We start from the raw sequence: 26,462 nt of genomic DNA, 5'->3' as shown, positions 1-26,462 counted from the left end.
TGCATAGACGGCTAAGAAAATAGTAATTATCGTATTTATACGGAAAATTCTTCTGCAGCACATAGTGATGACAATGCCATTGTGAGCGGCAATATATTTTGCCGACAAGGTTATGAGTGGAAAATTGGATTTCCCCTCGTGATATTGAATTTATTTAGCATTAATACGGCTACTATTGTTACATTCTATCAATTCGCGAGTCATTCTCGGCCTGATTTTTCTGCAATCCTAACGGTGTTGTTGAACCAACACTCGCCATTTGATCCCTTAGGCAGACGAACATCTAGCATTGGTTTTTGACTGTTTGTGTCACAATATCTCAAAGAGGTATGTATTTGTCTCAGACGTTGCTATCCTCCTGTCGTATTGCATATCGTAGCTTGCAACTCTTCCTTATCCTACCAGTGTCATTTATGCAGATGATTTTGATGCCTAGTGCACTAGTTCTTAGCAACATAATACATGCTTGTAAACTCGCCTCCGAAGGAAGTAGGTGCCTCTTTATTGCCTTATATCATCAATTAGTATCACAAAGGAACGTCTGATCCCCATCACTAAACAGTTTTTAAAAGACCAGGAATCTAATGTTCAGAGCTTGTCTAATTATCACCTAAGACCTGGATAAGGATTAAATTATGTGCTGATGCCTTAGAGAATACCAGTGGAGGACATCATCGGAGTGTAGAAAGCACCATCTGTCTCCAAATGACTCAAAGATAGTCTGACAAGATGTCTGCCTAATAATAATAATTAGAATGAGTAGCAAGAACAAGAAACAATACCACTAAGGAAGCCCTTTGAAAATTGAAAGATAACCGCATTTAGATTGTACCAGCTGTGCCATGGTCATCGCAGGGAGAGAAGATTACGAAAAGAAGATGGAACTGCTTGCAGAAGGTCCTTACCAAAAGATCAATCAAGACCCAAATTCTGGATACAAGAGGAAAGTGAATGAAGGTATTAAGACTTTCATACCAGATCCCATCGAAATAAGAAGGCTGGACTAAAAAAAAAACCAAAATCGATGGTCATTAAGGATGTTGAACATACACTCAATGCTCTGAATGAAAATCTTTCCACTATTTATCAACAGTCTGCCGAAAATTTGCTAGGAAGGAGTGCCCTTAAGGCTGATAGTATTTCTGCAAAAAGGCATATAGTGTTTGGGCAGAGCTTATAAAACAGCTATTAAGCCTCTGGTTGCATCACTGAAAAAGATAATCGGGATCATTATCGCACAGGATGGTGTTCGTGCGTCTTGGTGGGAATAAGGTGAAATTTTGTATTGAACTCAAGGATGTTGAGCCTACACTCAATATTGTGAATTAAAATCTTTCCACAATTATACGAAGAATAATTATAAGAAAAGTGAACATTAAAATATTTTTTACTTCCTTGAACGTATTCTTAAAGCTTTTTTGTACAATTTTTCCTGAAAGACGAAGTCTGAAAAAGAGACCAAAAAAGTCTCCATCGGTGCTATCTTTTCATAACATTAAATTAGCCTTCAAGACCTTGATGATCACTTGATTCAGGTAAAATATTTATGTAATGTTTGTAGTTGCCAGGAATATGTACATAGGTATTCATGGAAATTGGAAAGTATTATTCTCATTGCGTGAAGTGATGTCAATTTTACCTAGAAGCCATCTTTCTCATGCGTTTTGTGTCAGTTTCTGCCCTGTATCTCAAATTTTGGCCTTCCTCAACTGAAGATGCTTTTGAAAATCCTAAGCTCCCAGTCATAAATTAAGTTTTGCAACCTGTTGTATTCCTTTAAAATAATTTGATTTGGTATTTCTGAGACTGGTATTTTGTGGCAAAAAAATGTTGAAAACGGAATTTAAATCCACAGAAATGCTCTTTGAGTATTATGAAAAATAAGCACCACTCATAGAATAATACATACATACTTGCTTACACAAACACATGAAATACCAAACACTGCAAATGAAATAAAAGTAGTTTTAAACAGCACACACAATATATTTTGTAATAAATTTTCTTTTGACCCAGAGAGAGCAATTTTATGAAATCTAAACAGCTTAACACAAATTATAATCACAGTTATCACTACACAAGTTTAATAATGGGAAAATGGTAATGAACAGAGAAGTCAAAATCAGGAGGGATAGTAGAATCCTTTTTGTGTCCACCGGCCAATAATTTAAGAACCACAAAATTAGTTTTTGCTATTTTGAGCAGGTTGTTGACCTAAAAGACAAAGTGAAAAAATAATTTTTGCATGTATTTTTTACAAGAGTCACAGAATACATAATGTTCAACGCCATACCTCTTGGTCAGGATTAGTGATCATTTCTAATAATGATCTAGCCTGGTGAAACTGCTCACAGCCTGTGAGGTATAGATTAGCACTAGAAGTCTGCTTGCAAGGAGTAAGGCATGTCATTTCTTTGAACTCCGAATACTGCATAGGTGGGGGAGTAAGCAAGCTACCAAATGGGCCAAACCGATGTTCATATCGCACTTTTTCACTGTCAAATTCTGGATGTGGCATACTGATTTTGCCATCCAACTGAAATCCAGCCATTGCCTGTGTAAAAAATAGGTAAATTTTTATTATTGTACGCTTTAAAACATTTCATAAACAGGGAGCTGTAGTACATAAAATAGAAGGGATTACACTACCAAATACCTATAATGTATAATGTTTCATTTATAATGCAATGGGTGTAAGAAAGGCCAAATTTTGTCATTGAGCGCTGAATAATTTTGTCCCTAGAAAGGGAGTGAATCTTTCAATGGAGTGATCCTGATCAAATTTTTGAAGTTTCAAATTGAATTCCATGCCAAAAACACATTTCTCGGGCAACGCCATGTTGATGATGTGTGAACCTCATGATATCTGCATTGCACACATAAGGAGTGAATTGTCATATGCATTATTTCTAGTATAAATAACTGGACGATAAAATGGAGAATTTTAAATGAGTGGGAGGAAAGTATACTGTTGAGTTCCCAGATGTGAATCTACCTCTCCTTAAACACCAGAAAAGTATTTTTTTGTTATGCCAAATGACCCAGACCGAAGAAGGCAGTGGTACGACGCTGCACAAAGACAGCATATTCCTTCAGAAATAGGCTGTTATAGAATTTGTGAGGGCCATTTTCATTTAAGTCTCTACTAGTTCTCAAAGGGATTTAGTTTCTATTACTCCTTTTGTTGTCTTTGGCCACACATCACAAAAATTTCATATGTGCTGAAATATATATGCACTCAACAGGAAATTTTACTTTTTAATTGCAAATATATCATTCTGCTTCAATTTATGTTGAATTTAATGATTATTTTGTGGGCATTTACTGCATAATTGCCCCGGTTTTCACTCTTTGTTTCTATCTTGCGCATTAAAAGCTATCCACTGCAACAGAAAAGGTCTTTGACACTAACCTGATGAAATGTCAAATCGTACAAAGTAACACATGATAATCTCAAATTTGTACTTCAGGAAATACTAAAACATCGTATTACTCACGAAAACAAGAAATAAGCACATTTGACACCGGAAGATACTGCCAGGTTGATAAATAGAAGCACAAATACATAGTATTACTTTGAAAGTCTTACAACAAAACAGAGAAATCAAAGGCAAGTGCATACTGAATGAATACTAACAAATATGTATGTAGTTTGAACTATCATTAATTGAAACAGAATAAGTGTCAAATAATACAATGTAACGTGCGACTCCTTTCAACTGTACAATGCTCCATGCAACTGTTCAACTGCGACTTCAAACTACATTAATGCCATCGCCAGGATTTTACCCACCATTTATTTTCCTAATTTTAAAAAGCCACATTTTTATAAATAAAAGCATAATAGCAATGGCAGTGAAAGTACGGTTATAAAAAAACCTGTAAATAAGTAAGAAAAAGAGAGAAACTGAAAAAAATTATGAGAGTCCCGATCCCTCAACCTTCACTACCCCAGCTCAAAGCAATGGCCATTTGACCATTGGCCACCGGGTCACATAAAACTGTTATTATTAAAGTATTATAAAAACTAAGGATGAAAACCGGTGCTAGTTTGCACACAATGAACATGAAATAATCATTACATCCTGCATAAATAGAAGGGGAATGATAAATTTTCAGTTATAAAATAATTTATCCCTTAGAGTGCATATGTATGTATTCACTCACAAGCGACATGTTTTGCGAAGAGCAGCAAAAAACTAGTGAAAAGGAGTTAAGGATACTTAATTTCCTTGAGATGCAGAAGTGGTTCCACAAATTATGCCCTAAAACTTTTTGAAAGTGACTGTATGTGTAACTCTGATAAGTGAACTTATGGACATTTTCATGTAAATATACCTGAGATATCTCAGTTACTCTTTCACTTTGATGACCCATGTTTACCATTTTTTTGTAATACGAAACTGACTTGAGGAATAACAAGGAACAGAGGTAGACCAAAGAGAGGCCTCTGCTGTTCTAATGAAATTTGAACGGTAATCCTGAAAGAAACAGAGAGAGCCCCGAATTTCCTCCCTTCAGAGAGCAAGAAAACAGCTAGTGAGGAAAAGATAGATTGTGATGACTCGTTCTTTTATTTTATAATTTACATCCTTGAGCTAAAAAGCAGTAATAAGTAAAGGATTTTAAGATGGTATGTCCATAAATTAAAGCATCCACGATAATTGCCATGATTACTGTCTCACTCAAAACTGTAAACATCTTAAAAAAGTTTCATTTCAATTCAATGATTCGTTTTGAGACAAAAAAAAAATAGTTCAGAGTCTCTGTTGATAATGTCAGGACATTTTAGGAATCAGCCAGAACAAAATTAATGTCTTGTTTCACCATGATGATAAACTTTCGATCACCTTTCCATTAACGATGTTTTTACGGCTTCTTAAAGCATTACTCACGCGAAATTCATGAGGTTCATGATTACCAGTGGGCTTCGGTTTAAATCCCGCCGGTGACAGAGAATTTTCAGAGACTGCCCAATCCCTGCTTGAATGTTGTGCGGAGTACATTTCAAGTACAACACTCCATCCGTCGGATGGGACGTTAAGCCATGGTCCCCTTGGCACCTTTCGTTAAGAGCAGGCTAACGCCGACGCCGGGTTTCTCTCAACCCTTCCCTCATGGCGCAAATGACCTAAGCTGTCGGTCACCTCCTTCAAAATACCATACCATACTATCACTCTTTGGTAGAACCCACTTCTCGTTGCACATAACATGATAATACCATCCTGTTGGTGGTTTACCAATCACAGGCTTCGGCTCGTTTTTTTTTTTTTTTTTAAATGCCCCTTATACATGTATTTTTTCCACCATATTATGTGCCTACCTTCAAATTCCTTCACTGACATGAAATAAACAAAGAATCTGTCATGCTGAAGTCCTGTTGAGTATAGGAATGAGTTTAATGTATTCCTAGCAAGAAAAGTTTTCAATTCCAACCCATCTCTAACTCATTGGGTAGTCTGTGAGGAAGATATTAGCAAATTAATGTATTCCAGCCCAATTTTTTTAACGCCTCGCTCTTCCTTATGTCATGTTCACGTAGATTCAAATTTTGATATTCCCATTTCAATATAAAATGATGGTAATACCGTATGCTATCCTTTAACAACTGTATCCAAATGGGGCCACTAATGTACTTGAGAATAATACATAATCAATTTGATTTCAACTATACTCGAAAAGACAATCACAGTCCTAAAGATTGAGAAACAAACTTTCATGCCATTAAAATGAAATGCAGCAAAATCTTCAGATGCAGATGTTAAAAGTACTCACTCTGTAGTAACCACCACACATATTTTGAATTGCCTGGTTTAATGTGATTTCTCTTCCATATGGTCTATTCTTCTTTTTCTTTATTTTATTCTTCTTCGAGCCCCGGCTCTTCTGACTTTCAACCATTACTTCTTGCTCAAGCAGGAAAGCATCAGCACGAGTCAAGGCTGAAATCAACCAGCCATACAGGAACTCGGACAAATACCTGTAAAATATTGGTTAAATACACAAGTAGAAAAATACACTGCATTAGTTCACAAGAAAATACAGGCTCCAGATAGAAAAAAATAAAAGGCCTCCTACCAAAAAATATAGTGGTATTCATGGACACTGTACAGCTCAAGTTCAAATCCAGATAGAAGATACATAATCATGATCCTCAGAGTGTGGTAGAGTATCCAAGTTCCAAAGCATGCCAAGTGCGGACGAGGAGTGTCAGAATTTAATGACAAGGAATGAAGATATGCATCCATCCGTTCAGCCTGAAATTAGCAACGAAAGAAAACCCTCGGTTAAGAACCACAAAAATAAAATGCATGAAAAATTTGTATTCAAGTGCTTCTCAAGACCTTTTCTAACAAAAAATCAGCAACCAATTCACAAACAAGTTTACTTATATGCTGGGCAATATTAATAATCCATTTATTGGAATTTCTCACACCAAGGTAGGTAATTCATAAATTTTTACTTGAAATCAGTCAAGGCCTTCTTTGCTCTTGATATCATGCCATGCATTTAAAATTTCTAGAATCAGCATTCTGCTGGGTAATTAAAAAAATCCATCAAATAATGAGTTTTTATTTGCATTAGAATTAGTCAGTCTCCACAAAACAAACACATCCATGTAAGCAAATATTTTCCTAGTTCTAAGAAGTTTGTTGCAAGGAGGTCTGACGGAATTCATACATCCAAATTGCAGCAAATCAGGTGACAATTTGTAAAGTTGAAAATAAATTTGCTAAAATCTACAGAGAAAAAATTATTCTTGATACACAAACAATGACAACCAAATATTAGAGGACAACTAAGCCGTACATTCCATAACAGCAGAAATTCACCCATAAAAGCTTTGAGAAATATTATTTAGCATATACTTCAAATTATAGGATTTTACTTTGTTAACCTATGCAAATACTCTTCATGATGCTTTTGCTTTGCACAATATTAAAGAAAAACGGTGATAAGTATCAAAGCAATGAAATAATAACAATATTTTCAGTTTGTGTAACTTCACAATTACAGATTAAAAATCATTTTCACGAAGGTAGCAGTAAATTCATGACCTTCATAATTTTATGACTGAGTACTGCCCTCCACTCTGAGAGAATGACAGAGATACACAAAGAGCAGTAATTTTACGTCTAATATGATCCATGACGAAAAAAAACGAGTTCAATTGAATGATAAAAATTAATAAAAAAACAAGTGGAAGTTACCTCATCTTGCAAATTTCCAAACTCTTCCAACAGGTGAGCTAATTTATCTCTTTGTCTCGCCCGATTATGCCCACATATTTGAATTAAACTTCCAAATGGTCGAACACAATGATTGAGAAATGTGTCCACATACTCCTTGGCCTGTAAAAAATCACATTTTTGAATCAACTTAAAATTTAAGCCTATTAAAGCAATACCATATCATAATCTAGAATGATATTTTTTTCCATCCAGACATATTAAATTTTGTGAGCCTAAGCCTTATTTGTTTTGGTAAAAATTGGTTCTGATCACCAGATTCAGAGCATCAGCTATATACTGGAGTTAAGTTACTCAGTGGCCAGTAACAACATTAATGTCAGGACGAGGAGGGAACTTTCACCACCGGTCACAATGAACAACGTAGCAGTCAATGTGTACCATGCTGGTACATAATTTCCATGTTTTAATTACTTGCTTAATTGGGTTTCGAAACCACACACAGTTTGAAACCATGATCCATGATAATGCCCTAACAAAGGCTTGGTTCTTGGAAATTCGCACTCCATAAAAGTAAGCCACTGCTTAGCCTGTGGTCATTTCTTTGATTTACACTAAGCAACAGTGGAAAACTTTTTCTCACAAAAGTACATGTCCTTCATATACTTTTGCCTCCCAAATTTGAAAATGATACTCAAAACATCATATAACCCTTAGTTACAGTGCAAGTCATATACTCAGCCAATGTCCATACATATACACCCATGCCTCGTACAGCGCAATTTCGATTAGCGCAGTTTCGATATAGTGCAAATTTGTTCCTCGGGGAAACATCGCATCGCAGTGTAGCCTAATCAAAAAACTTAAGCACTCTCATGATAAAACGTGAACTTGCGCTAAGTACACACGAAATTGCTTTCATTTTGCAAATATTAATAGTATTGCTTGCCTCAAATCTTCTTTTTTGTTTATATATTAATCGAAATCCAATGCTGTGCAATGGCCAAAAGTATTACTCGTCATTGGGTCCATATAGCCGGCCTACCGAAGTAATTTATCTTGCCTCCTTAACAGAATGACAATATATAGTTAGTTTTAGTCATTAATTAAGTGGAAATGAGTTTTTTTTAAGCAATATGGTTTGAGAAGTAATTATTGCTGTCATAGGTTATCGGTAGAGGTCCGTGAATTTCGCGAGGCGCGATATCGCGAAATAACGCGAAATAACACGAAATAACTCGAAATCGGTCAATTAAAACGAAATTTCGCGTTCTTTGCGATTTAAGGTGGATTAGCGAAAAAATCACATCTAATGAGTCATAATCCATTGTTTAACGCTGCCGACGTTCATTTGCTCTATCTCATTACGATTCCAAGGTCAATTGGCTCGTTTAGTCTCGCGCATAACGCATCCGCGTAATATCGCGCACTGTAGTGATTTCTCCGCCAGAATTTTCCGTTCAATTTATCACAGCCTCTCTCTTTGATTCCCATGTATCAATCCTGAAATATTTAGAATGAGGCGCTTTCTCACCTGAAGAATTAGATATTGTGAATTAAAAATGTGCGGAAAGAAATTTAACGCGGCCGCGGAAGAGCAGAAATACAAGCTCACGCGCCCGTTACGCGTCAATGCTGAGCAGTAATTCCGGTGACTCACCGCGACGCATTAGACCGCATTAGACAGCGTTATTGGACAACATGTTGCAGGAAAACCTTGAGTGTGGGTCTAATGTAACAATTTCGTTGACTTAAACACGGCCGCTGGCTGGGACCGGGCCGCCGTTCACGGCACGGCCCACAGCGTGGCAGAGAGTCGTCTCGTCTGAAAGCGGCCTGAATTTCAGGGCGTCATGACGCAAACGGCGGGCGGCGAAAAGTCGTCTCGTCAGAAAGCGGCCGCAATGTAGCACTGACTGTATTTCACGCCTTAGGCGGCGTACCGCCGCACAGTGGGCTGAAATCGAAAAATGCTGGATAAAACCTCAATATCGATTTTTTTTAGTGCGGAAATTGAAACTTTGCAACAATATTGTCAATACATTAGTGCAATTTTTGACGCAAGCCGTTTTTCATTGGAAATTTTTTTAAACAAATTCCCTCAAAGTGGAACAAATTTTGCAAAAATTGCCCTCATTGAATTTTTATCAAAATTCAGCATGTTAAAACTAATGCCACACCTTCTGTAGTTAATCAATAGAAACAAAAATTTACAATATTATTATGTGGTTTATTATTGTTAATTCTTGGCAACTTTCATGACTCAGTTGTATAATTTGTGGCGGATACGATACAAAATGGCGGACCCTGTTTTTCGTCGAAATATTGCGTTCTTGTAGGATTATAAAAAAAAGATCACCGAGTTACCTCGAGATATTTACGTTGAATTAAATAAAACGTTTTAGAAAGTTCATCCAAAAAAATTAACTACGACCATTAGCATCAAGCAAAATAAAAATCGATGTTTTGAACTGCACGCAGTCCGCGCGTATAAGTTGAACCATTTCTTTCATTTAATATTGTCAGAAATTTTGTACAGTTAAATTTGTGTTAAAAGTTATGTAAAATGCTTAATAAAAGTATAAGTATACATGAAACATGTAGCATAAAGTAATAAAACGCCCATAAACATGGGAAAATTGTTGCATTAAAATAACACCGCCAAGATTAAAATAACACCGAAATCACATGGTTTTAAAACGAATTTTAGCAATAAATAAAACCACTTTCACGGACCCCTAGTTATCGGGCAACTGACTTGACACGATGCCTTATTCTGAATAAAGATGAAGTTAAAACATCAGTGACCTCAGCTGCACCAACTTCAACCAAGCGGTCAACACATATGGAAAGTCCATAGTGAATCTGTACAAAAAGATGAGGGTGGTATTCGCTCCGAGACATTAAGTGAAAGTTCCAGTTGGTTCCAGAATTTTAAACACCCAGCACGTATTTTCAGTGCGTCGCTATTAGGTGAATCTGTAAGTGTTGATAGTGCAGTCACTGCAACATTTTCTGGTGAACTCAAAGCTGTGTTTGAAAGTGGCTCCTTTCCCCCTCAACTAGTTTTTAGTGTTGACGAGACGATACTGTTTTGGAAAATAATGCATTCTTGTTCATTCATTTTCAGGGAAGGAAAACCAGGGTCAAGTTTCAAGGCATTTAAAGACGTTTCACATAGCTGCTAATGCCTCAGAGGACTTCAAATTAAAATGATTTATCATTCATAAACTCCGCTAGCTATGAAATGGCATTCAAAGTAGCATTTGCCTGTCATTTCAATGAGCGACAAAAGGGCCTGGGTGACACAATAGTTGTTTTTAGACTAGTTTGAAAAATCGTCAACTGCCGGCAATGCATTACGAACCCCTGAGATGCAGATGTTAGCCCACCCGCACCACAGGAGGGAATTTCAAAAGCACGTACTAATTTTTTAAAATGTGAATAAGTCTTTGAATGCGTGCCAACTATCTTTAAATATACTTTAAACTATAAAATTTATATAAATAAGGTATAAGGCGCCAAGAGTGGCGCTAAGCAATGCGGCTCGCACGCCACCGCGCAACAGATGGCTGCGGCCGTCCCCCTCCTCCCCTCTCCCTCTCAAGAACAAAAGCAATATTTGCTGCAGATTGTTTCCCAATTTCGAAAAAATGATAAATGAGGGTACGAGGAAAGAACTTGTTCAGCTGAAACCTGGCTTTGTTGAATAATTTTCTCAGTAGTAACAAATTTGTAATGATTTTCCAAAATAAAGTTAAGATTGTTTATTACCATACGTGCCGACATGATTTGGTCTACGAAAGGAGTTCAAAATCTGAATTTGACAGAGAGTCACTGAAGCGTGTGAGCATGACAGGCGACCGTGGGTGAGGAGGAGAGGGAGGGTAGGGGAGGGGGACGGCCTTAGCCGTCTGTTGCGCCGCGGTGCGCAAGCCGCATCGCTTAGCGCCACTCTTGGCACCAGGCTGCGCAGGCCGCATAGCCTAAATGGCGAAAGATACGCAAAAACTGACGAAATCTTTGCCCTATGGGTCATAACTTACCCTGATTATCCTTAATTTGACATTTTTTGCGAAATGGTATGACAAATTAAGGGTGTTGGTATTTAGGCGCCTCTCGCTATCTAATTATTTAAAATTTTTCGAAAATCTTTTTTTGCCTATCCTTGTATACCCGAGGGTCATCAAAATCCGATTGACGATTTTGAAATTTCAAAAAAAGTGTTTTTTTGGGACAGCCTAGTCAGTGGTCAGTCACAATGCAGCCGTCAGTTGGAGTCGAAGCACGGGCTGTATGGCCCAGGCAACCTAAGCACCCCTCTATCCACCCATGCCATCACCAGCAGCTTCTCTCCTTCCTAAGACTCTAGTAATACCCAAAATTTTGGCTATTTGAGACGCACAAGTTCATTATTACTTAATGCCTTTTCATTGAATTGATTTGTAAATTGGAATTTTGCATGGAAATAAAATTTGGGCTAAAAACTTTAAATACTTGTGTGTGACTATTCGCTTCCTGACACCAAGGGCAAGAACCCACACTTTAAAACATGTGACCTGCGACTTAGGTCCCGGGCCCTGATATTTCACCCTAATAGCTCCATTTCCTTGTTATTCTGATGGATCTTTTCACTCTATTATAAATCATAGTTTACCGGATACATATATTGTAATATTAATATATGTATTAAGTGTATATGCGTTTGATTTGTGCAAAAACTGTTGGTGAGGCAACATTTTAAGTATCATTTTAGCATTCAGGAGGTCAAAATACAGATAGAGCAACAGCATTTTAGAAAAAAAAATTTGGACCAAACAATTTTTTGCATAGTGTAATCTATGCAATGCGTGCTTTTTGCAATAACATCACCCATATACACCAAATGAACTTAAGTTAGACTCTTCAAGCTTTAAAATTGTTTTGCTGATTGGATTGTTTTAATGAGAAAAATCAATCAAAGTAACATGATGTAGTCACAAGGAGTCTAAAAGGAGTTATTTCCACATTATTATCAAACATCATTTCATTTTCATTCAACAGATGATTTAGAAACATTTAAAATTTAATCAGTAACTTAAATTTCAAATCATTGATTAAATGTTAAGCTTTATACAGTGTGTCCTCGTTTAACGTCGTCCCGTTTAACGTTGTTTCACGATAACGTTGTCCAAAAATTGAAACTCTTTATCATTTAACGTCGTTATTGCTTCGCGATAGCGTTGTTCAAATTATGCGCGGCGAAAAAAAATGAATGGCGAATAGAACGCAAGCGCATTTGATGTATAGTAAATATTACTATATTAATGCGATTGGTAATTTTCGTTCGACAGAAAAGGTTGGCGTGGGTAGCGTATGTTAAATATGCATCTGAGCGAATAATTATCGCCTCATTTACCCATTATCCGTATATTTTTGTGATGCCAACAGAAAAAAATGTCCACGAAGAAGAGTGGCTATCCTGGTGGTTCTTCAGACGTGAAGAAAAAACGGCGATATTAGAACAAAAACTTGGTATTATTAAAAGAATTGATGAAGGTGCAGCTGCTGGAGAGATCGGTCGAGTTTTAGGTTTGCAGGTCGAGTTTTTACAATTAAAATTTCTTCTGTTACTGAAAATATCGATGTTTCGCCATTAAAATACTTTCTTTTTAGTTTTTATATTTCATTTAATAATGCCTTCTTCCCAACCTTTTCGTTATGAAAATTCGTTTCGTTTCGAATGAATCGTTATCATGCTGAAGTGAATAATCGGTAATGAATGTTTCACGCGATTTCCGCCGGGTTAAAGAATTCATATCATCACGAAAATTGACTCGCCCTTCATCCTCGTGCTTCCGAGTGTCAGATTCAGATTTTTTCATTTTGGCCTGATTCATGTGTCTCCCGATTGGTCACGAAGTCTGCTTAAAGTTACGTCTCCGGTAATTGGCCTCCTTGGATTCTCGCCCGGGAAATTCAGGATTCTTCACAAAGAAATGGATTGTTAGGATCATGGCTAGGAACCTATTTAAATTTTTTACATTGTTTGTTATGGGAAACACTGCATCGTTTAACGTTGTTTCGCTTAACGTCGACTTTTTCAGGAACGAATCAACAACGTTAAACGAGGACTCACTGTATAATAGTAGGGTGGCTTTATATATAACATTTAAAACTTAAGCAGAACAATTGTAAAAAAAAAATCAATAAAATCAATCAATAAAATTGTATTCCAGTTCACCACTCACTTGAGGAATGTTGAGTAAAGTTGATTTTGGCATTAGTGCGGGAGGCGAAATGAAATTCTTTGCAGCATCCCTTAGTACATCCACAAAATTATGGGTTCCCAAAACTTTACTGCAAGTTGGCAGGTACAACAGTTGAAGTATTGAGCGGGACAGAATGCAAGGACTCTGCCGGCTGAACTCAATAAAAAAATCCTGAAAAATATTCATCAAAGTATTAAACCAATAATGGAGAACTAAGGGAATAAGACAGAACTTATTTATGGATAATAGTAAGACACAAAACATACCAGGGCACTATGGAAAGAATTATAGCTGGTAATTTTACAGACTGTCTTCAGCCTGTTGAGGAGTTCTTCAAAATACTCCAATGCCTCATCTCTTGACTTAATTTTGGTGTAGCGAGGAAAAGTGGGAGGAAGTAAACGCTGATTCACAAGAGGATCAAAACCCATGATAGTAGGATGGTCATCTGTGGCAGAAAAAAATTAATGAATCAATAATGTCTCACAATAACCATGATCGCAATGTAAAAATTCAAGACAACAACAAATTTTGACAGTGAAAAATAATGTCATTAAGTATGAAGTCCCAAGTCTAGGTTTACCATAAATATTCAAAGATAAATTGTTGCATATATCACAGGTTTGTGGATATTTGTCATTTGAATAATAATCGGTTTTGCTCTTTTAACACGTTGCATACGAATGGCGAGAATTCTCATAAATTTTTTCCCCAACGTTCCGGACAGATGACAAAGATTCTCGTCACTTAGGCGCATCAACCTAAATAATTTTAAAGCGTTCAATACGTATTCGTTAGTACGTTTTCAGTTGTTGTTCGTTATTCATAATGAATTAATACATCATAACGTTTGATTAGGTAAAGCTATATTCTAAACATTAGCTTTTTAACCATGTTTAAACCAAAGGCATTACGCCCTAATAGGCACATATTTCCAATCTCAACACCTCCACCCAGAATTCCTAGGAGTTTAAATACCCCGGTACGCAACACGTTAAGTCTCTAGCATATAACTGCACATACAGTAAAACCTCTTTACATAGTAATGGAGGGGACCAAAATTTGGGCAATTTGATGTATGGAGGTTCACCATAGAGAGGTTTTAGTGATAGGCACCATTTTTTCATATCCTTCGGAAATGAAAGGTACTACTGTCTTTTAAACCATTATACTTATTTGTTTAAACAAACATGCATGCATTTGTGAACATGCATGGTAAAAATCAAGCGTGCATGCATGCACGCTTGATTTTTACCATGATTCGAGAAAAAACAATGTTATCTCTCTCAATTCAACAGTCACTTTAAATGATTAGGATAGTTGGATACGTTTTTTCTTATTTACTGTTAGGTATGCTCTCATATGGAACAAAATGGCCTTAACTAATGGTTAATGTGAAAATTACAGCATGTTTAAAGGTGCATAAGAAAAAAAATAAGCGTGAAACATTTATCACCGAAAATGTCATTACATGTACGTAATCACGACTGCATTAATGATCTCTAGTTGTCTCGGTACGATTTGCGGAGGTAGTTTGGCCATCTCGGGGGTGTCTCCTTGGTATGATAAGTGGAGGTTTTACAAGATAAAGAGGTTCACTACATAGAGGTTTGCCTATAAATTTACATGTAAATCAGACAGGACCATGAAGTATGGAGGTTTACGATGTAAAGAGGTTCACTACATAGAGGTTTTACTGTATTAAGAAACAAATATCACAACAGATTAGCAATTTCAAGGCATTGTTTGTACTTTTGAATGATTACTCAATAACTTGAGAAAGCCTTGGCTCCAAGATTACGTCTAAGTTCAGCTATAAAACATGCGATATATGCTGTAATAACATACCAAGGTTCCCAAATAGCTGATGATTATTACTTAAAATTAATTATTAAAGTCAATTCAATACATATTCAAATAGTTTTGAAAGTACTTGGCAACTGCACAAAAACTAAGTTAAGCTGATAGAACCCAGCATTGAAGCTTAAAAATTAAAATTAATTTGACATTGTTATGGGTGTCTGTACGTGCGTAGACCAAAAACACCGTGTGAACGTAGATCCCAGCAAAAAGGTTTGCACCGAGAGGAGAGTGCAAGTAATTATGTAAAAAGTAATAGGAGAGTGCAGTATCCTTTGAGATATGTTATCCCTTCCAGCATGTAACGAAATGTGCCTACCCGGCAGGATGTACAACTGCAGAGGTTGTATGACGTAACGAACTAATGAGAAAAGGACACGTCAGACACAACTGAATGTTGCACAATGGGGTTTTGGAGTATGAGATACACCTATGTACTAACTTTGAGTTGCAAAACATGAAGCCGTATGGAAACGCATGGCGAACAGACAAACAGACATCCTCTTTTATTTATGTAGAAGATTAGATAAACTTACTTTTACCACCTCCACCTGGAGGAAGTTCTGGTTTTATCCCCCTGTATGTTGTTTTTTGAAGAATCAACAGCACTTCAGTACATCCAGCCAAAAACCTTTGGCAGTCACTCAGGGATGATTGTTCTCGTTTTGGTCCAAGAGCTAAAAGGGCTTGATAAAGCATTCTCGTAAATTTTATCCGAGAGTAGAGAGCAAGAAGATCTTCATGCTGAAAAAAAACAAACAATTATGAAATAATAATGAGGATATTAATGAGTAATTTCAAATTCTTTACACAAGCTCCAGGCCCGTTCTGGACCCCTTCTTAGGGTGGTGGACGGCTAGGGCTAGAGGACGACATCACTATGCAGGGGGGGACTACCGGAATGATCCCAAATGCATTATATTAATTTAAATTATTGTTTTGTCAACTCAAAACTGAGTTAATTATGCTGTCAAATGAGACATCATTGAAATAAAGTTAATAATTTTGGTATTCTGACAGTAAAATGTGTCAGTTTTGGAACGGGAGGGTGCAAAAGATTTCCAGTATGGAGGGAGCAGTGGGATACATACTGGTGTCCAGGTAGCCCAGCACAGCCCAGACAAGCTCTTCTGTTCAAATAGATTTTTTCATGATTAACTTAAATGGATAGGTACTTTTGGAGAAACAGTCTGCATATGCTAATGATATACATAATAAGCCTGTTGAAGAGATAAAATTAGTATTTTCCATTCTTCAAAATGAATGAACCTATTTCTATGGAAACGAGTTAAGTATGAATTGTGTACATATCAAGTTGAGTAAAACCTTCAGGAAATCCTTTAAATAATGAATACTATTCAAGATATTTTTTAAGGGAGAATTATTACAAATTTAACAATTTCAATTCAGTTCTATCGAGTTTTCAAATGCAAAATTTGATAAGAAACTGTAAAAATAATGAGAAAAGGGTGAATGTGTAAGAAAATACCAGTCTGATTAAATCACCATCCTAAAATTTTCACCTTTATCACATGATACAAGGAGGTTCAGTACCTTCATCACTAGAATATGCTTACTATCACACCTTCATAAAATAGCGACAGCACTTTTAGGGCCATTAATAGAGTACAAATATGAGGCTCATGTTTTCACACACATGACAAGTATCACTCCTGGGAAAAATAAAGAAGCTACATGATTGCCTCAATAGGGCAAAAGTTGAATGCAGTTGGTTTACTCTGGAGTGAGCCCCAAACTCAACCAGAAACCAGTCTTTGAATTGTCATTCTGTTTGAGAGATATAATGGATGGTTCTTCAATAACTTCCATTTTAACCAAAAAGTAAGTTTGGGCCTTTTCATCTCAAATCAGGCAGATAGTGTAAAATCATGTCCGGTGACCATCACCGATTTCTCTAAAAGTTATCTATGTGAAAGCAGTATCCTTGTGATGAATTATGACTACTTTATACCCGCTCAGAACTGAACCGATATAAAGTTATTATCCTTAGAACATTTCCAAGTCAGGCATCAGAGTAAAAAATGAAAAATCGCATAAATGGTAAAAACTAAGGAACCATGGCCTGTAAAGCAGTGGTTATTGTTTCATTTTGAAGAAATTGCATTTATGCACATTCTGACATACCTTTCAAGTAAAATTAAATAATAATAAACAAATAAGACTTGTTTAATCAATAAAAAATAGTAATTATTCAACAATTCATTACTAAAAATGGTCACCTTTTATTAGATTTAAAATTTCAAAATGAAACAATAACCACTGCTTTCTGGGCCATGGTTCCTTAACCTTTTCCCTACTAAAGGCAAAAATATGCATCTGGACGTTCTTGGCCCTGGGAGACGAAAGCAGCAAATTTTCTCAGGAGATTTTCCTACACAGGTGAATGAATGCCAAATATATACGTTTCCTAGCTCTCCACCTTTTATGACGGTCGCGGGTGTGCGATGTCTTTGTATCCGGATCCAACACAGCGGGGCTTAGGCTTTACCTCGAAATCCGGGAGCAGGTACCCGGACCCCTCGTCTTATATTACCCCTCCTAGGGGTACGGGACCATGGTCATGCAATTGTTTATCCAGTCATTTTGCTAAATAAATATTTGTTTCTTTCTCAAAAAAATATAAACTAAGAATTGATTTATTTGTCTTTTGAGCAGCGTTCACAATTTTAAAATGAAATCCTACAATGAATATTAACTTATATCTTGATTTCAGTATAAACGTCAACATGGAAATTGATGCTGCATTAAAAGCATTAATATTGATGGTAGATCTTCGTTCAAAATTTGACAATTCTAAGAATAAAATGAGGAATTCAATCGGAAGTCTGCAATTTAAGAGCAAGCAACAATCATCCATATAGTAATCAGGGGAGCAGCTAGGAATTAAGGCTAGGGGGGGTTTTAGGCGCAACCAATACTTACGGGTGTGGCATATTGCATACCCACTAGGGTAATCAGGAGTTGCGGGGGCCCTCCTCCAGAAAAAAATTTAAGAATAGCGGTTCAAAATGGCAAGTTTTATGGCTTTCTGAGGGATATTTGATTAATCCAAACACTATTCTGTAAGTAATACTAATCCATTACGTAAAATGGATTAAACTTAAAACTTTCTCTGATCTCTGGGGGGTTTTTATCCCCCAAAACCCCCCCCTCGATGCGCCACTGTAGCTAATTCATATAAACAAAGCATGATTGACCGTGAACCAATGCCGCTGGTGAACCCCGAAAGGAGGGAGCCCAACTACCCTTGGAGTCCCCGCTAAGAAGGGTCGAAAAAGGTTGGTGCTGTGAGTGTATGATTATCAGTGAGACCCTTCTTAATTAAAGTCCTGCAAAAATGGTCCGTGTGGAGGGGATGGATGAGTCTCTTGGGGCTCAGTACAGCAGTCATGCTAAGACGAGAACTCCACGGTCTCGAAAGGGTTAATTACTAACATTTATACGATTTTTCATTTTTTACTCTGATGCCTGACTTTGTAATGTTCAAAGGATAATGACTTTATATTGGTTCAGTTCTGAGCTGGTATAAAATGGTCATAATTCATCACGAGGATACTGCTTTCACATAGATAACCTTTAGAGAAATTCTGATCCTCTCCCTGATTTGAGATGAAATCCCCCTTAATCACTGTAATTTCGTCACTGCAATGCATGAAGTACATGAAAAAATTCACCACCTCTCTCTGCGTGAGGGCATCTCTACATTCTGCCATGCGTGCTCTGGTACCCTTCAGCCTCCGGTGCAGTTCTTCTTCCACTTCCCGAAGCATTCCCAAAGCTCGGGCTTCAGAGATGTCAGGTACTAAGCGATAGCCATAGGCCATTGGCTGAAAATCTTCCTCCTCAAAAACCATTGCCCTAATAGGTAAAGAGAGGACAATACCAGAGAAAATTTATATTCCTATAAACATACTTTTTAACCAACAATGAACATGCATAATTTTTAGGTCACCAATATGATTAAGGGATAGGGGTAGCCTAATGTGCATGCAAAGGTCGAGAAACTCAAGTGCTATATCTCCGTAAGTGACATCGATTGCAAAGTTATAAATTAAAGGTTTAACAATTTTAAACTTCCTAAATAACATCACCAATATATCTTCTATCTTCACAGTGATACTTTTTTACCTCACATGAAATAAGGCAGGGTTTAAGATGCTTAAAAAAATATAATTCCACTTAAATTGCTAATTTCACTAGACAATTTTGCAATTCTGATTTCCAGATTCTGATTTCAGACATGAGAGTTAAAACTTCCACACATATTTTATCAAATAAAAAAGTTTTGCATGCATGTTTACAATGTATAATAATTTATCAACAGTTTATAGAAAGTAAATTTAGTTAGGTGTCAACAACCCTATGGGTCATAATAAAATAATGGTCTCTAGAATTTTTGGTCAATGCCAAATGCATTCTATGAAAGACACATGCATGTGTCTGCCTAACTGAATAATTATATTAGCTATACAGAAACTTCAAGCCCCGATCAAAAGAAAGAACAAAAAACTGATTAGCCTCAATCTACTCTGAAAGTAATGCATTTATCTGGAATTGAATTCGACAAAACAAATAATGCTAAGAATAAAAACAATATATTTTCTCACAGCTTTGCAACATGTACCGTAAAGGAAAGAGTTGTGGGCAAACTATTGCCGTGGAATACTTCATCAGTTTTACAGTGAAAAAATGAATCATCAATCTCTCTTATCAAGTATTGGCAGGCCACCCATCATTTCATGTAAGGGTAATAGCCATAGAAGTGGGAAACTTGAATATGGATTTCATGATCATATAGGATTTCAATGTTTCCTCTTTACGCATGTCAATACCTAAGCCTAACACAGCATGCATAACCGGCAGGATGACTAATCGTAGAAGTTGTATGAAGTGACGTAACAAACAGTAATGAGAAAACAACACAAAAGACACATCAGACACAACTGAAAGTAGCACTATAGGGTTTGGAAGCATGAGATACACCTATGAACCAACTTCTGTTGCAATCCGTGCAGCCGTATGGAAACGCATTGCAGACAGACAAACGGAAATCCTCGCACACATAGGAAATCTATAGAGTATTGCACTCCATTAGTGCTTATAAAGAGGAGGTATAAAAGTACCCGAAAGCACTTCGATAGTTAAGTTAAACACATCATTTTACATACACATGTTCCATGTTTCGTACTTAATCCTTAAGCTTTATCTTATGAATAATATTCCATTCCATAGGGGCAAGGGGTGAGTCACAGAATTAAAATTTTAAAATTGATAACACGACAGAAGCACAAGACAGGACTTCGATGGCAATAGAAGCACAATTTTGCTCGATACCATCGTCGCCAATAAAATCACTACATTGTATATGCTAATAAAAAGAAATACTTTTTACGTCTTATGTTTAAAAGAGAAATGTTGTAGAAAATGTAAAAGTTTTCAATTGCTGATTTGACTTGTTTTATGTTTTTCATTGCTCTTTTGTTTTTTTTTTGGCTGACTGGGTTTTTATCGTGATTATTCCCTGTATGAGTCTAGTCTTGTTCTGCGCTGCGAAGAAGCAACAAATAAATTCATGTTGAGATAAGTCGATCTTTCATTACGGAACCTCAACATGGTAGCAGTCCGTGGTTCCTTGCGTTCCTTGGTTGCTTAAATAGTCTTCGTTGCTTTCAATCGTGTTTTTTTTTCGCGAGTTAAATAACGTTTTCGCGCCACGTTCTCGTTTGGACATTTGCTTGGTTGCACTTGTGAACGAACTGTTTGCTGTTAAGTGTAAAGCATGGAGCTCCATGGAATCGAGAAGTTACGCGGTAGTGAGAACTGGACAATTTGGAAATTCTCGATGAAAAATGTACTACGAGGTATTGAAAATGCATACGAGGTCTGCACTGGAGAGGTCTCAAAACCAGAGGTTGTGGGAAGCAATTCATCCTCTAATGAGCGCACTTCCTATGATGCAGCGTATAGAGTTTGGGACAAGGCGGATCGAGCGGCATGCCAAGTCTTGGTAAGGTCTATTGAATCTAAAGTGGCTGCTCTTCTCGTCGCGTGTGACTCGGCGAGAGACATGTGGTGCAAATTGCATGCTGTATTCGAACAACAGACTAAACAAGCTGCTCACACTGTTCAAGCGGAATTTTTTGGCTTCAATATGAGCCTCGCCGACGATATGGTCACTCATATCGCGAAGTTTGAAGGGTTAGTCTTACGAATGCAGCAGTTAAACGTGAAGCCGGATGAGTCATCGTTGATGGTTAAGTTACTGGACACATTGCCCGACGAGTACGAGAGTCTGAAACAGGCATGGTGGGCGAGACCTGAAGATCATCAGACCTTCGCAAATTTGGTGGCAGTGCTGACTTCTGATGAAATACGTCGTTTGAAACGAGCTGAAAGAAAGGAAGAGGCAGTAGCACTGATGACTGTAAAATCTAAAATTCAGGGAAATAGCAATTTTTCCACTTATGCCGCAGGTTCAAGTAGAAAGAAAGGGGAATCTTCACGAGAGAAAGTAAAAGATAAAAGGAAAATCAAGTGCTATGGTTGTGGTGGACAAGGGCACATGAAAAAGGATTGTCCTAGTTGGAAACAGAAGAGGGTACAAAATAAATATAGTGCGCCAGACCGTAATGATGAGGCTGATCAGGCTTTCATTAGTGAACTTTTGAATGCAGAGACTGTTGGTGATATGTGGGTTGTAGACACCGGTGCCACCGATCATATATCTAACCAGAAAGAATGTTTCTCTTCTTTTGAACAGTTTTCAACGCCATTGAAAATACATATTGGCGACAAATCCACAATGGATGCACTAGGTAAAGGGACAATCAAGTTTGAATCCTGTGTTAACGGTAAATTGCTACCGTGTCGCATGGAGAATGTACTATATGTACCCACTGCCCGGAGAAATTTGTTCTCTGTTGTTTCCGCCCTTGATAAAGGCTTGTCTTTTAAGTCGTCGAAAACTAAGTGTGAATTTCTTAAAGACGCTGTAGTGAAAGCTTGTGGCGTCCGGTATGGACAATTATTCAGACTCCACATCCGTGTGCTGAAGTTAGATGTAACGGGTGCCAAAAAGATGAATGTAGCATCGAAAGACACACTACAAATTTGGCATGAGCGTCTTGGTCATCAAAATAAAAGACATGTCCTGAAGTTTCTCAAACAACGGGGAATCGAAGCTACTGAAGGTGAAAGTTTTTGTGCCGCTTGCGTTCAAGGTAAGCAGCACAGGAGTAGCTTTCATTCAAGAAGTCAGCGAGCCAAAGAACCTGGGGAGTTATAGAACCTGATACACGCTGACATCTGTGGGCCGATGGAGTGTGAGTCTCTGGGTGGAGCACGTTACTTTCCATGCTTTACATGCGATTACTCGAGGTTTCGCATGGTCTACTTTCTGAAGGAGAAGTCAGAAACTGCACAGAAGATTACAGAAGTGTTGCAGATCGTGAGGAATCAATGCAGACGACCTGTGCGTGTATTTCAATGCGATGGTGGTCGAGAGTTTGTCAATCATGAGGTAGAAAAACTGTTAAAGTCAATGGGTGTGGATTTCTGTGTCTGCAATCCATATACGCCAGAGCAAAATGGTTGTGCAGAGCGTAGTAACAGGACTGTGGTTGAACTCGCTCGCACTATGCTATTAGCTAAGAATTTGCCTAAAACATTGTGGGCAGAAGCAGTAAATACGGCTGTTTATGTTCTCAACCGAACAGGCCCAAGCAGTGTGGATGGAAAAACACCGTATGAGATCTTTACAAGGAAAGAGTTTCATTTAGACAAGCTTCGGGTTTTTGGTATCAACTGTTACATTCACATACCAACAGTCCGTCGGAAGAAATGGGACCCAAAGAGCCAGCGTGGGGTTTTTGTGGGATATTCTCAGAATATAGATGGATTTCGAGTGTGGATAAAACCTGGAAACAAGATAGTTCGGAGTTGTGACGTCGTATTTGAACCTGAGACTTGTGGGGGGCTGCTGGCGTTATTTCCAACTGACGTGCATGATGAGCTGGAGCCTTCAAATGATCCTGAAGAGGACTGCGTTACTGAACCCACTGATAAATGTGAGAGAAACCTACGGGATCGTTTGAAAATCAAACCACCTGAACGCCTCATTGAGTCAATGTTAGCTGAGGTTGATGAGCCAAGCAGCTACTCGGAGGCAATGAAATCTGATCAGCGATTACTCTGGGAGAAGGCTATGGAGGAAGAGATGGCTGCCTTAAAGGAAAACTTGACCTGGACCCTCACTACGCTACCAGGTAATCGCAAATCCATCTCTAATCGATGGGTTTACAAAGTAAAACGTGCAGGTGATGGTCACATTAATAGATACAGGGCTCGACTTGTAGTGCGAGGGTTTAGCCAGCGAGAAGGAGTAGATTATAGTGAAACTTTTAGCCCTGTTGCCCGGCTCGATACTATACGAGCTGTATTAAGTATTGCTGCCAAGGAACACATGCATTTGGCACAATTTGATGTTAAAACTGCTTTTCTCAATGGGGTTCTTGACGAAGAAATATTCATGAAGCAGCCAGAGGGGTATGATGATGGCACTGGCAGAGTCTGCAAGCTTCACAAAAGTTTATATGGGCTAAAGCAATCCCCCCGGTGTTGGAATAAGTGCTTTAAGGAAGTTCTTAAGGACTTTGGACTGTGTGAGAGTGAAGCAGATCCTTGCTTATTTTATGGGACAAATTGCCATGACAAACTGATAGTGGTCATTTACGTTGATGATGGACTTGTGGTAGCATCAAATAAACATAAAATTACTGAATTTATGCAACGTTTAGAAATGGAGTTTAAAATCACTAGTGAACCAGTGGGATACTTCTTGAACTTACACATGACTCAAAAAACAGATGGTTCAATCTTCATAAACCAAAGTTCTTATGTGAAAGAGGTGCTGCAGGGGTTCAATATGGCTGAAGCAAATCCAGTTTCTACACCAATTGAACAGTATTTGAAAGAAGAGGAAAGGAAGGATGCTGAGAAAACAAGTGCACCTTATCGAGAGGCTGTGGGCTGCCTGTTGTATCTGGCTGTTGCTACTAGGCCAGATATAGCATTCTCGGTGAACTATGCATCCCAATTCCTTGATAACCCAGAGGTAAGACATTGGGGTTTAGTTAAACGGATTTTGAAGTATTTGCAGGGTTCAATGTCACAGGGGATTCTCTACAGTTCATCTGAGAATGGTGGGGAACTAGTTGGTTACAGTGATGCTGATTATGCCAGCGACCCCACTACGCGGCGGTCAGTCAGTGGCATTGTGTTTATGCATAGTGGTGGTGCCATCACCTGGGCCAGCAGGCGGCAACAGTGTGTGTCGCTGTCAACCACAGAGGCTGAGTACATTGCTGCTAGTGAAGCCGCAAAAGATGCTGTCTGGTTGAAGAGACTCTTTGACGAAATTTCCCCATTAAAGTGTCCCCCGGTGTTGTTCTGTGATAACATTAGTTCTATTAAGCTTGCTAAAAACCCTGAATTTCACAAGAGGTCGAAGCACATTGATGTACGTTATCATTTTGTTCGTGAACAACTCCAAAAAGGACAATTATCAATTGAGTATGTTCCAAGTAATAATCAAGTTGCAGATGTTTTTACCAAGCCTGTTCCAAGAGTACCATTTAAAAATTTGCGTTCTTTATTGGGCATGTGTGAACTTTAATTTGAAGTTGAATGTGAATTATTTATTTGGAATGTAAGGGTTTTCTTTTAATTTTGCTACTGATGAAGTAAGAGTCATTTTGAGCAAAAGAGATGTTATTGATATTTGATGTATTTCTTTTGTTTGTTATTACAGCAATGTAAACTTTTTGGGGGAGTGTTGTAGAAAATGTAAAAGTTTTCAATTGCTGATTTGACTTGTTTTATGTTTTTCATTGCTCTTTTTTTTTTTTGGCTGACTGGGTTTTTATCGTGATTATTCCCTGTATGAGTCTAGTCTTGTTCTGCGCTGCGAAGAAGCAACAAATAAATTCATGTTGAGATAAGTCGATCTTTCATTACGGAACCTCAACAAGAAATCATCATCTATCAGCCTTGCAAATAAATGAGTAAAAAACATGAAACACAAAAAGCATTAAGTAAAATTAGCACCTCGACAAAAAATTGGCCAACGATGTCATTCACACATCAATACATTAAAATTCAATAAATGTTTACTTACACAGTTTACTTACCGATTAACGAAATCTTTAAATATTTCCACTATCTTCAAAATACATATGCTAAAAGCCTTTATAGGCTTATCCTCTATTTGATACGGCTTGTGCAGATACAGATTGGTGAAGACTGTCTGAGCAAGGGAGTGCCCTTCTAACCAAGAGACAATACATGCCAATGTAGAATCTATTATACCAATTTGTTCGGGCGCGGTGAGATCATCAAGTTTTAATGTTCCAGCCTAAAATGTAATACAAGATCGATTAAAATAACGTCTAAAACCTTAATCAAAGAATGACACAAGTACAATACATACTTGAACAGCTTGATCAAAACTCAGGGCTTTTTTGTTCCCTCGATTACACAGCATTCCTGCATCCATTTTTGGGTCCATCATCTCAATAGCAGACATTGCCTCAAAAAGACCAAACATTTCATCGTGCAATAACTCTCCAAGTTCGAGATCTAATCATGCAAATGAAACGATGAAAATCAATTTGGACTCCCAAGACTTTTTAGAACAGCGAAAATAACACATGATAAACGACAGATTCAAATACAGTACCTTTGATACACTCAAAAAATTCATCTGTTACCTCCACCCAATTGTAATCAACATCTGGCATCCAATGATTAGAAAGATCATCGCAACCCATATTGTACCTGAAATTTAACAATATGTACTTTGTATTACAGTGATTAGTTCACCATCATACCACATCTGCAGCATAATTGATACACAAATAACCCTGAAACCAATGCACCGCCACAAAGATCGCTCAAGAAACAGACGGCCCAACGACTTAACAACGCTTACGGTTCTTTCTGCTCATCATCAGTATCTCCGGTGTTATCTGCCATATTTACAGGGCCAAAAAACTCTATGGTAGAAGCCTCGGAATCAAATTTTAAAACTAAACATTTAATATTGATGTTACATTTGAGACTTCATTAAATTTGATTCCATTGT

The 26,462-nt window shown here is 37.6% G+C and overlaps 1 protein-coding gene across 1 annotated transcript; it reads right to left on the bottom strand.

Annotated features, from left to right (window-relative positions):
• Window positions 1-1,965: 1,965 nt before the first annotated feature.
• Window positions 1,966-26,462, bottom strand: LOC124164865 (N-alpha-acetyltransferase 35, NatC auxiliary subunit). Its single transcript, XM_046542081.1, has 13 exons — window positions 26,310-26,462; window positions 26,058-26,155; window positions 25,809-25,957; window positions 25,510-25,733; window positions 19,000-19,180; window positions 15,838-16,045; window positions 13,708-13,889; window positions 13,421-13,612; window positions 7,212-7,352; window positions 6,079-6,257; window positions 5,776-5,980; window positions 2,294-2,554; window positions 1,966-2,214 (listed from the first exon to the last, which is right to left on the bottom strand). The coding sequence occupies exons 1-13, from the start codon at window positions 26,351-26,353 to the stop codon at window positions 2,074-2,076; spliced, it is 2,205 nt and encodes a 734-aa protein (XP_046398037.1). The 5' UTR covers window positions 26,354-26,462; the 3' UTR covers window positions 1,966-2,073.

The sequence above is a fragment of the Ischnura elegans genome, chromosome 9 (genome assembly GCF_921293095.1).
Source record: "Ischnura elegans chromosome 9, ioIscEleg1.1, whole genome shotgun sequence".
Classification (NCBI taxonomy): Eukaryota; Metazoa; Arthropoda; class Insecta; order Odonata; family Coenagrionidae; genus Ischnura; species Ischnura elegans.
This window is presented reverse-complemented; position numbering and strand designations above follow the sequence as displayed.

Excerpts from the sequence above, each read along its gene's own strand:
- LOC124164865 (XM_046542081.1), bottom strand. The coding sequence starts at position 26,353 with ATGGCAGATAACACCGGAGATACTGATGATGAGCAGAAAGAACC. Across the intron at positions 13,613-13,707 it reads ATTCTTTCCATAGTGCCCTG|GATTTTTTTATTGAGTTCAG; the intron begins GTATGTTTTGTG and ends AATATTTTTCAG. Across the intron at positions 2,215-2,293 it reads TCACTAATCCTGACCAAGAG|GTCAACAACCTGCTCAAAAT; the intron begins GTATGGCGTTGA and ends TTTGTCTTTTAG.